Source organism: Babylonia areolata, chromosome 9 (genome assembly GCF_041734735.1).
Source record: "Babylonia areolata isolate BAREFJ2019XMU chromosome 9, ASM4173473v1, whole genome shotgun sequence".
Classification (NCBI taxonomy): Eukaryota; Metazoa; Mollusca; class Gastropoda; order Neogastropoda; family Buccinidae; genus Babylonia; species Babylonia areolata.
The window spans coordinates 48,388,852-48,401,351 of record NC_134884.1 but is presented as its reverse complement, the minus strand read 5'-3'; the positions used below and the strand labels follow the sequence as shown (position 1 = coordinate 48,401,351).

At 45.7% G+C, this 12,500-nt stretch overlaps 2 protein-coding genes across 2 annotated transcripts in view; both read right to left on the bottom strand.

Moving 5' to 3' along the window:
- LOC143285659 (uncharacterized) overlaps positions 1-8,763 on the bottom strand; it is a 12,267-nt gene extending 3,504 nt beyond the window's left edge. The window contains exons 1-4 of the mRNA XM_076593057.1: positions 8,728-8,763; positions 5,585-5,678; positions 4,463-4,705; positions 3,463-3,738 (exon numbers count right to left, since the gene is read on the bottom strand). Coding sequence (XP_076449172.1) covers positions 3,463-3,738; positions 4,463-4,705; positions 5,585-5,678; positions 8,728-8,763 — 649 coding nt within the window. The remainder of the gene's footprint in view (positions 1-3,462; positions 3,739-4,462; positions 4,706-5,584; positions 5,679-8,727) is intronic.
- A 126-nt stretch (positions 8,764-8,889) lies between these two features.
- The window catches only part of LOC143285658 (plasminogen-like), a 44,851-nt gene continuing 41,240 nt past the window's right edge, over positions 8,890-12,500 (bottom strand). The window contains exons 11-12 of the mRNA XM_076593056.1: positions 9,169-9,350; positions 8,890-8,940 (exon numbers count right to left, since the gene is read on the bottom strand). Of these exons, the coding sequence (XP_076449171.1) occupies positions 8,890-8,940; positions 9,169-9,350 (233 nt within the window). The remainder of the gene's footprint in view (positions 8,941-9,168; positions 9,351-12,500) is intronic.

The following is a 12,500-nucleotide window of genomic DNA, read 5'->3' as shown; positions in this document are numbered from 1 at the left end:
ACAGCTGTACCAAAGGTAAGGCTCAACACTGCTGACTACAGCTGTACCAAAGGTAAAGCTCAACACTGCTGACTACAGCTGTACCAAAGGTAAGGCTCAACACTACTGACTACAGCTGTACCAAAGGTAAAGCTCAACCCTGCTGACTACAGCTGTACCAAAGGTAAGGCTCAACACACCTGACTACATCTCTACCAAAGGTAAGGCTCAACACTACTGACTACAGCTGTACCAAAGGTAAGGCTGAACTCTGCTGACTACAGCTGTACCAAAGGTAAGACTCAACACTACTGACTACAGCTGTACCAAAGGTAAAGCTCAACACTGCTGACTACAGCTGTACCAAAGGTAAGGCTCAACACTGCTGACTACAGCTGTACCAAAGGTAAGACTCAACACTACTGACTACAGCTGTACCAAAGGTAAGACTCAACACTACTGACTACAGCTGTACCAAAGGTAAAGCTCAACACTACTGACTACAACTGTACCGTTACATGTGTAACGGAGAAAAGCCCAGCACTAATGACTACATGTGTAACGGAGAAAAGCTCAGCACTAATGACTACATGTGTAACGGAGAAAAGCTCAGCACTAATGACTACATGTGTAACGGAGAAAGGCTTAGCACTAATGACTACATGTGTAACGGAGAAAGGCTCAGCACTAATGACTACATGTATAACGGATAAAAGCTCAGCACTGCCGACTTTAGTTGTTCTAGAGGTAAGGCTCACCACTACTGCTGACTACAGTTGTACCAAGGTAAGGCTCATCGTCTGGATATGCTGGAAAAAATAAACGGTTTCAAGGGAATGCACAAACCAAATGTAAGACAACACTGCTACCGACTACAGTTTGTACCAAATGTAAGACAACACTGCTACCGACTACAGTTTGTACCAAATGTAAGACAACACTGCTACCGACTACAGTTTGTACCAAATGTAAGACAACACTGCTACCGACTACAGTTTGTACCAAATGTAAGGCTGAATACAGTTGTACGAGAGGTAAGGGTCAGCAACACTGACTACAGTTTGTACCAAATGTAAGGCTGAATACAGTTGTACGAGAGGTAAGGGTCAGCAACACTGACTACAGTTTGTACCAAATGTAAGGCTGAATACAGTTGTACGAGAGGTAAGGGTCAGCAACACTGACTACAGTTTGTACCAAAGGTAAGGCTGAATACAGTTGTACGAGAGGTAAGGGTCAGCAACACTGACTACAGTTTGTACCAAAGGTAAGGCTGAATACAGTTGTACGAGAGGTAAGGGTCAGCAACACTGACTACAGTTTGTACCAAAGGTAAGACTCAACTTATAATAATAACCACGACAATGAATGTATTTATTGCGTTAGATCTTGTGGGGGGAAGAAATAAAGGCACCTTCACACGCAAAGCAAAGGGATGAAAGACAGTACATGCAGACTACAGACCACACAATCTACGGACGGAAAGAGTGAAGGTATGGAGGAATTATTGGGGAAGGAGGTGGACTTTAAGGCTGGGTTTGAAATAGAATCTGACAACAGTTGTAACACCAAAGGTAAGGCTCAACACAACTGATGACTACGATTTGCGCCATAGGTAAGGGCTCAGTGCAGTTGTACTAAAGGTAAGGGCTTAGTACAGTCTTACCAAAGGTAAGGCTCAGTACAGCTATCACCAAGGCAAGGCTCAGCAATACTGACTCGTTTGTACCAAAGGTAAGGCTCAGTACAACTGTCACCAAGGCAAGGCTCAGCAATACTGACTCGTTTGTACCAAAGGTAAGGCTCAGTACAACTGTCACCAAGGCAAGGCTCAGCAATACTGACTCGTTTGTACCAAAGGTAAGGCTCAGTACAGCTATCACCAAGGCAAGGCTCAGCAATACTGACTCGTTTGTACCAAAGGTAAGGCTCAGTACAACTGTCACCAAGGCAAGGCTCAGCAATACTGACTCGTTTGTACCAAAGGTAAAGCAATACTCAGCTGAACCAAAATCAAGGCTCAATATAGTTACACAAAAGGTAAGGTTCTAAACAGATGCGCCAAAGGTAAGGCTCATCACAGGTGTACCAAAGGTAAGGTTCTACAAAGGTAAGGTTCTACACAGTTGTACCAAAGGTAAGGGTCTACACAGTTGTACTAGTTGTACCAAAAGTAAGGTTCTACTCAGTTGTACAAAAGGTAGAGCTCAGCACAGTTGTACCACGGTAAGGCCTATCCTCTGGAAACAATGGGGCCATCGTAAACAGTTTTAAGAGGATTATACAATCAAAGGTAAGGCTCATCACCATTGATTTCGCTTTGTATCAAAGGTAAGGCTCCAGACTACCACTCACTACAGTTATACCAAAGGTATGGTTCACTCTCACTGACGGTTGTACCAAAGGTATGGTTCACTCTCACTATAGGTGTATCAAAGGTAAGGTTCACTCTCACTACACATGTACCAAAGGTAAGGTTCACTCTCACTACAGGTGTACCAAAGGTAAGGTTCACTCTCACTATAGGTGTATCAAAGGTAAGGTTCACTCTCACTATAGGTGTATCAAAGGTATGGTTCACTCTCACTATAGGTGTATCAAAGGTAAGGTTCACTCTCACTATAGGTGTACCAAAGGTAAGGTTCACTCTCACTATAGGTGTATCAAAGGTATGGTTCACTCTCACTATAGGTGTATCAAAGGTAAGGTTCACTCTCACTACACATGTACCAAAGGTAAGGTTCACTCTCACTACACATGTACCAAAGGTAAGGCTCACTCTCACTACAACTGTACCAAAGGTAAGGTTCACTCTCACTACAGGTGTACCAAAGGTATGGTTCACTCTCACTATAGGTGTACCAAAGGTATGGTTCACTCTCACTATAGGTGTACCAAAGGTATGGTTCACTCTCACTATAGGTGTACCAAAGGTATGGTTCACTCTCACTATAGGTGGATCAAAGGTAAGGTTCACTCTCACTATAGGTGTATCAAAGGTATGGTTCACTCTCACTATAGGTGTATCAAAGGTAAGGTTCACTCTCACTATAGGTGTATCAAAGGTATGGTTCACTCTCACTATAGGTGTATCAAAGGTATGGTTCACTCTCACTATAGGTGTACCAAAGGTATGGTTCACTCTCACTGACGGTTGTACCAAAGGTAAGGTTCACTCTCACTATAGGTGTACCAAAGGTAAGGTTCACTCTCACTATAGGTGTACCAAAGGTATGGTTCACTCTCACTATAGGTGGATCAAAGGTAAGGTTCACTCTCACTATAGGTGTACCAAAGGTAAGGTTCACTCTCACTATAGGTGTACCAAAGGTAAGGTTCACTCTCACTACAGATGTACCAAAGGTATGGTTCACTCTCACTATAGGTGTATCAAAGGTAAGGTTCACTCTCACTACACATGTACCAAAGGTAAGGTTCACTCTCACTACAGGTGTACCAAAGGTAAGGCTCAGCAATACTGACTGCAGTTGTACCAGAAGTAGTGCCAGACGGTGGCCCTGTGGCCACCACTGCCGCTGTTGGTGCTGAAGTCACAGAAGACGACCACGTCCAGCAGGTCCCGGGAGCACGTGACGTTCACGAGCTGTCCCAGCGACAGGAAGCGGCGAGTCTTTCTGGGGTTGGTCTTGGGCACCGTCCAGCACTCTCTGACGGCCAGGTCCGGGGCTGACAGCCACCCTGGGGTGCTGCTTTTGTTGTCCGGCTGCAGGTACACGTAGTCCGTGTCGTTGACCACGGCTGGACATGAAGAGTGGAGCACAGCAAGCAGTCATCAGGCAGTGACATGAATATGGCTGTCCCTCTCTTTCTCTCCCTCTCCTCTCTCTCTTGCCCCCTCCCTCTCTCTCTCCTCTCCCTCCACCCCATCTCTCTCTCCCCCCCTCTCTCTCTCTTTCTGTCCGTCAGTGATCCCACTGGAGGTCTACTGATTTTTGTTTCGTTCTTTTGCAACAACTTTTTTCTTCTTTCAGTGTGTTTACACTGTTCGTTTTGCCCCAGGGCATGGTGGAAGACACCATGTTAACTGCTGATCTCCTTCCCCAGGTTGACTGAAATTTCCTTCCGTTTCTCTCTTGAGACAATTCAAATAGCACCCCAGTTGCAAATTTCCGAAAACTAAAACTTTCAACAGCAACATGATTCGAATTTTTCCTCGTTGGGTACTACTACTGCTGCTGCTGCTGCTGCTGCTAATGCTGCTGAAGCTGCTGCTACTACTTCTACGACAAAAAAACTGCTACTACTATTGCTGCTGCTGCTGCTGCTTCTGCTTCAACACCAATCATCATCACCACAACACTACTCTCCCTCCCTCCCTCCTCCTTCTTGCTCTCCATACAACTCCCCCTCCCTCACTCCCCAACATCCTCACCTCACCCGTATCACCTCCTCCCCCTCACTGCCCAGGTGTACCTATCTATCTATCTATCTATCTATCTGCCTAACGAAGACAGGAACTCACGACAAGCAGGGATGTCGCACAAGGCGTGTTGCCGGGTGTCCCTGCTGGTGTAGCACCATGGGAGGGCCATGGCCCCGTGGGGATTCCGACACTTGCTGCCCGGCAGGTCCCCTGTGGACCGGTCCGAGAAGTAGTGGCTTCGTTTGAAGGGGAGACCCGCGGCCTGGTCGGCCTTGTGCAGCCACTCCTTGCACGGTCGGCCCGTCACAGTACTGTGCATGTCGCCCCTGTACGTCACGCCGTCTTCTCGGAGTCGGCAGATGCGGTCTATGGAAAAAAACCCACCCAAAACAACAACAACAACAACAACAACACACACACACACACACACACACACACACACACACACACACACACACACACACACACACACACACACACACACACACACACACACACACACACACACACACACACACAGAGACCGACAGACAGATAGTCAGCCAGCCAATAACAGACAGGCAGACAGACAGACTGACAAAGATGCAGACAGACAGACAGACCACCCCCGAAAACGGAGTATGGCTGCCTTCATGGCGGGGTAAAAACGGTCTTGCACGTAAAAGCCCATTCGTGTATGTAGGAGTGAACGAAGCGCACGAAGAAGACAGATTGACAGACACACACACAGACACACAGACAGACAGACAGAGAGACAGACAGACACACAGACAGACAGACAGACAGACAGAGATGCAGACAGACAGACAGACAGAGATGCAGACAGACAGAGATGCAGACAGACAGAGATGCAGACAGAGATGCAGACAGACAGAGATGCAGACAGACAGACAGACAGAGATGCAGACAGACAGACAGACAGAGATACAGAGATGCAGACAGACAGACAGACAGACAGAGATGCAGACAGACAGACAGACAGACAGACAGACAGAGATGCAGACAGACAGACAGAGATGCAGACAGACAGAGATGCAGACAGACAGACAGAGATGCAGACAGACAGACAGACAGAGATGCAGACAGACAGAGAGACAGACAGAGATGCAGACAGACAGAGATGCAGACAGACAGACAGAGATGCAGACAGAGATGCAGGACAGACAGAGATGCAGACAGACAGACAGACAGACAGACAGACAGACATGTGGGCAGACTGACCACAGAGGAAGACCAGAGGGCAGTACTCCCAGCCGTGCTGACTGTCCGTGGTGTAGCACCAGGGCCGGACTCTGCTGACCTGGCCTGAGCTGGTCTGACATGCAGGTCAGTGCACTTCAACTCACTTCACGTCATACACAGTGCTTCACTTCACTTCAACTCACTTCACGTCATACACAATGCTCCACTTCACTTCACTTCACTTCAACTCACTTCACGTCACACACAACACTTCACTTCACTTCAACTCACTTCACGTCATACACAATGCTTCACTTCACTTCACTTCAACTCACTTCACGTCATACACAGTGCTTCACTTCACTTCAACTCACTTCACGTCATACACAATGCTCCACTTCACTTCACTTCACTTCAACTCACTTCACGTCATACACAATGCTCCACTTCACTTCACTTCACTTCAACTCACTTCACGTCATACACAATGCTTCACTTCACTTCACTTCAACTCACTTCACGTCATACACAATGCTTCACTTCACTTCACTTCAACTCACTTCACGTCATACACAATGCTTCACTTCACTTCACTTCAACTCACTTCACGTCATACACAATGCTTCACTTCACTTCACTTCAACTCACTTCACGTCATACACAATGCTTCACTTCACTTCACTTCAACTCACTTCACGTCATACACAATGCTCCACTTCACTTCACTTCACTTCAACTCACTTCACGTCATACACAATGCTTCACTTCACTTCACTTCACTTCAACTCACTTCACGTCATACACAATGCTTCACTTCACTTCACTTCACTTCACTTCAACTCACTTCACGTCATACACAATGCTTCACTTCACTTCACTTCACTTCAACTCACTTCACGTCATACACAACACTTCACTTCACCTCACTTCACGTCACACACAACACTTCACTTCACTTCACTTCAACTCACTTCACGTCATACACAGTGCTTCACTTCACTTCACTTCAACTCACTTCAGGTCATACACAGTGCTTCACTTCACTTCACTTCACTTCAACTCACTTCACGTCATACACAATGCTTCACTTCACTTCAACTCACTTCACGTCATACATAATGCTTCACTTCACTTCAACTCACTTCACGTCATACACAATGCTCCACTTCACTTCACTTCACTTCAACTCACTTCACGTCATACACAATGCTTCACTTCACCTCACTTCACGTCACACACAACACTTCACTTCAACTCACTTCAGGTCACACACAACACTTCACTTCAACTCACTTCAGGTCACACACAACACTTCACTTCAACTCACTTCACGTCATACACAATGCTTCACTTCACTTCACTTCAACTCACTTCACGTCATACACAACACTTCACTTCAACTCACTTCAGGTCACACACAACACTTCACTTCAACTCACTTCAGGTCACACACAACACTTCACTTCAACTCACTTCAGGTCATACACAATGCTTCACTTCACTTCAACTCACTTCAGGTCACACACAACACTTCACTTCAACTCACTTCAGGTCAGACCACACACAATACTTCACTTCACTTCAACTCACTTCAGGTCACACACAACACTTCACTTCAACTCACTTCAGGTCACACACAACACTTCACTTCAACTCACTTCACGTCATACACAATGCTTCACTTCACTTCAACTCACTTCAGGTCACACACAACACTTCACTTCAACTCACTTCAGGTCACACACAACACTTCACTTCAACTCACTTCAGGTCACACACAACACTTCACTTCAACTCACTTCAGGTCACACAAAACACTTCACTTCACTTCAACTGAAATACAGCTGAAACACAGTTTGTTCAATTCAATTCAATACAGTTGAAATCAGTTCTGTTTGAAATCAGTTTGTTCAATTCAATTCAATACAGTTGAAATCAGTTTTGTTTGAGATCAGTTTGTTCAATTCAATTCAATTCAATACAGTTGAAATCAGTTTGTTGTTGTTCTTCTGCGTTCATGGGCTGCAACTCCCACGTTCACTCGTATGTACACGAGTGGGCTTTTACGTGTGTGACCGTTTTTACCCCGCCATGTAGGCAGCCATACTCCGTTTTTGGGGGTGTGCATGCAGAGTTTGTTCTTGTTTCCATAACCTACCGAACGCTGACATGGATTACAGGATCCATAACGTGCGTGTTTGATCGACTGCTTCCGTATACACACGAAGGGGGTTCAGGCACAAGCAGGTCTGCACATATGTTGACCTGGGAGATCGGAAAAATCTCCACCCTTTACCCACCACGCGCCGTTACCGAGATTCGAACCCGGGACCATCAGATTGATATCCAACGCATTAACCACTCGGCTATTCCGCCCGTTTGTTCAAATCAATTCAATACAGTTGAAATCAGTTTAGTTCAGTTCAATTCAATTCAGTACAGCTGAAATCAGTTTAGTTCGGTTTCATTCAGTTCAATACAGTTGAAATCAGTTTAGTTCAGTTCAATTCAATTCAGTACAGCTGAAATCAGTTTAGTTAGGTTTAATTCAGTTCAATACAGTTGAAATCAGTTTTGTTCAGTTCAATTCAATTCAATACAGTTGAAATCAGTTTAGTTCAGTTCAATTCAGCCCGGTTGTCCATATCAAATCAGTTCAAATCAATTCTGTTCAGTTCAATGCATTTCAGTTTCTGTCATTTCAGGTCTGTTTTGTTCTATTTCAGTTTATAATTCAGTCCAGTTCACAGTTCTCTTCAGCTTGTTTCTCTCCAGTTCAGTTTTATTCACTTCGTTCAATCAACTTCAGGTGAGCTCAGTTCATCTCAGTTCAGTTCCGTTCAGTCTAAATCAATTCAGTTCAGTTTAGCGCACTTCATCTTGTTTCATTTTAACCCATGTTATTTTAATCCGATTCTGTCCAGTTAAATAGAAGTTTATTAACTCTCAGTATTGTTATCAACTCACCATACTTAAAATCAATTCTGGCGAATGTAATATTACCATACGTCAATTCGATTGCAAATTGTTTAACTCACCATCACTGCTTTCAATTGCCATCATCATAATCATCATTATCATCATTTTAATTTATTTATCAGTATCAAATTCAGGATCAGTTAGCTATGAAATGGATTAGAACATGTGTTTAAAAAAAAGGTAAAACAGATTGAAGCTCCCACAGCCTTGTATAACACCAGATCCTTTCCTTCCGCCATTTTTCCGTTCCCCTGCTCGTCAGCTACCCGTTCACAGCTGGGTGCAGTGAGGAAAATCGGAGTCAAGTGCCTTTCCCAAAGGTCACATCACCATGCCGAAACAGGACCTGGACCGCTGATCACTGGTCAACACTGCACCGGAAGTCCAAAGCCTGACCGATTCTGGCACGGCGCAGCCTGGAATTCACGGGGAATACGTGTAGTTCATTGATCTGTTACTGCTGTGATAACTGTCAGGCCTGTTACTACTGCTGCTGTTATCATCATGATCATTATTACTGCCATTACCATCATCGTCACCATCACTTCTGCGATGATTAATACGTATGGCGGTACAACTGTTTCTGATGCTACTGCTGCTACTATCATCATCGTCATCGTCACCTTCATCATCATTTTTCTTACCAGTGGGTTGCGGCAGTAGTTGTGGCTGTGGGCGATGCTCAAATCCGGGAACAGCTCGCTGCGGTTGTACGCATGCGCGTGCGGGAACTGGCTGTCCCAGCGTTGACACTCAAGTCCTGAGATGGTCCGTGACCAGTGACCTTTGTACTCTTGACCTTTCTCTGTCTGTAGGCACTCCAGGGCTGCAGCCAGAAACAGCACATACATCCTACAGGGACTGCAGCCAGAAACAGCACATACATCCTACAGGGACTGCAGCCAGAAACAGTACATACATCCTATAGGGACTGCAGCCAGAAACAGTACATACATGTTACAGTGGCTGCAGCCAGAAACAGCACATACATCCTACAGGGACTGCAGCCAGAAACAGCACATACATCCTACAGGGGCTGCAGCCAGAAACAGCACATACATCCTACAGGGACTGCACCAGAAACAGCACATACATCCTACAGGGACTGCAGCCAGAAACAGTACATACATCCTACAGGGACTGCACCAGAAACAGCACATACATCCTACAGGGACTGCACCAGAAACAGCACATACATCCTACAGGGACTGCACCAGAAACAGCACATACATCCTACAGGGACTGCACCAGAAACAGCACATACATCCTACAGGGACTGCACCAGAAACAGCACATACATGTTACAGGGACTGCAGCCAGAAACAGCACATACATGTTACAGGGACTGCAGCCAGAAACAGCACATACATCATACAGGGACTGCAGCCAGAAACAGCACATACATCCTACAGGGACTGCAGCCAGAAACAGCACATACATCCTACAGGGACTGCAGCCAGAAACAGCACATACATCCTACAGGGCTGCAGCCAGAAACAGCACATACATCCTACAGGGACTGCAGCCAGAAACAGCACATACATCCTACAGGGACTGCAGCCAGAAACAGCACATACATCCTACAGGGACTGCACCAGAAACAGCACATACATGTTACAGGGACTGCAGCCAGAAACAGCACATACATGTTACAGGGACTGCAGCCAGAAACAGCACATACATCATACAGGGACTGCAGCCAGAAACAGCACATACATCATACAGGGACTGCAGCCAGAAACAGCACATACATCCTACAGGGACTGCACCAGAAACAGCACATACATGTTACAGGGACTGCAGCCAGAAACAGCACATACATCCTACAGGGACTGCAGCCAGAAACAGCACATACATCCTACAGGGACTGCAGCCAGAAACAGCACATACATGTTACAGGGACTGCAGCCAGAAACAGCACATACATCCTACAGGGACTGCAGCCAGAAACAGCACATACATGTTACAGGGACTGCAGCCAGAAACAGCACATACATCATACAGGGACTGCACCAGAAACAGCACATACATGTTACAGGGACTGCAGCCAGAAACAGCACATACATCATACAGGGACTGCACCAGAAACAGCACATACATGTTACAGGGACTGCAGCCAGAAACAGCACATACATCATACAGGGACTGCACCAGAAACAGCACATACATGTTACAGGGACTGCAGCCAGAAACAGCACATACATCCTACAGGGACTGCAGCCAGAAACAGCACATACATCCTACAGGGACTGCACCAGAAACAGCACATACATCCTACAGGGACTGCAGCCAGAAACAGCACATACATGTTACAGGGGCTGCAGCCAGAAACAGCAATACATCCTACAGGGACTGCACCAAGTCAGCATTTTCACAGACTGCCTGAAATCGTTGACGGAATAGTCTACATGTATTGCCTGGACCATCAGTTACGATAATAGAAGTAATACTCCGGTTAAAAAGGTCAGGTGAAGGTTCCACAGCCATTTAGCCTGTGGCCATTGGGGCTATGAGTTCATATCCACTGTGTGTAGCGCTTGGCATAGGGAGGCGGGGCCCAATCCTCTCCTTCCACCCGCTTTAACCTTCCCCAACCGAAGTCAGGTACCCATTCATACCCGGAACTGTCTTTCCCAAAGACACACCACCACACAAATCCTGATCACCGGTACAGTGAATACTGGATCAAAAGTCCTTCAGCTAATCCTTTCTGTCACGGCGTCTTTCTAGTAGCAATAGCTCGAAACATCATGTAAGTATTTTGGTTAATTCTATGAAATCAGACAAATCGATCATGCGATTCCAGGTAGAACAGCTTAACAGATAACAAGACTGAACAAATAACATAAAAGACGATATTGTTTTGGGTGGGAAACTGGTCACATTAGGCAACATGTACATTTTGGATAATCATGTTATCTGCAAATTTCATTCCAATTAATTTTTGATACAGGTTCGGTCGCTTCGTACTTACGTCACACAATTGGTAGCGTCATAGATAGTGAGTGCAAACACAAAGCCTCTTTCGATCAAAATGAACGAACAATAATGCAGTATCTGATGATACTAATTTCTATATATATATTTATTTTGAAGGCATCTTGCCATAGAGCATATCCTTGAAGCTCTATGTGTATACAGCTTTCCAAAAGGCCTTTTTTCAAGACCTGATCAGCGCGTGGAGTTCACGTGGAAGTCAGGCATCTATGGTGACGTGGTGTCCTCAAACTTTGACACCTGGAAACTGAAAGTTTCTGAAACAGGAAGGTGGCTTTTTACTGCACAAGTGGAGCGGTGGCCTTGTGGTAACGCCTGACTAGGAACCCTGTGTGCTCGGGTTCGAGTCGCATGTACGGATCAGGATTTGTACCAGACTTTGAGCAGTGGTCTGGGTGCTATCATTCAGACTTTGAGCAGTGGTCTGGGTGCTATCATTCAGACTTTGAGCAGTGGTCTGGGTGCTATCATTCAGACTTTGAGCAGTGGTCTGTGTGCTATCATTCAGACTTTGAGCAGTGGTCTGGGTGCTATCATTCAGACTTTGAGCAATGGTCTGGGTGCTATCATTCAGACTTTGAGCAATGGTCTGGGTGCTATCATTCAGACTTTGAGCAGTGGTCTGGGTGCTATCATTCAGACTTTGAGCAATGGTCTGGGTGCTATCATTCAGACTTTGAGCAGTGGTCTGTGTGCTATCATTCAGACTTTGAGCAGTGGTCTGGGTGCTATCATTCAGACTTTGAGCAGTGGTCTGGGTGCTATCATTCAGACTTTGAGCAGTGGTCTGGATGCTATCATTCAGACTTTGAGCAGTGGTCTGGGTGCTATCATTCAGACTTTGAGCAGTGGTCTGGGTGCTATCATTCAGACTTTGAGCAGTGGTCTGGGTGCTATCATTCAGACTTTGAGCAGTGGTCTGGGTGCTATCATTCAGACTTTGAGCAGTGGTCTGGATGCTATCATTCAGACTGAGCAG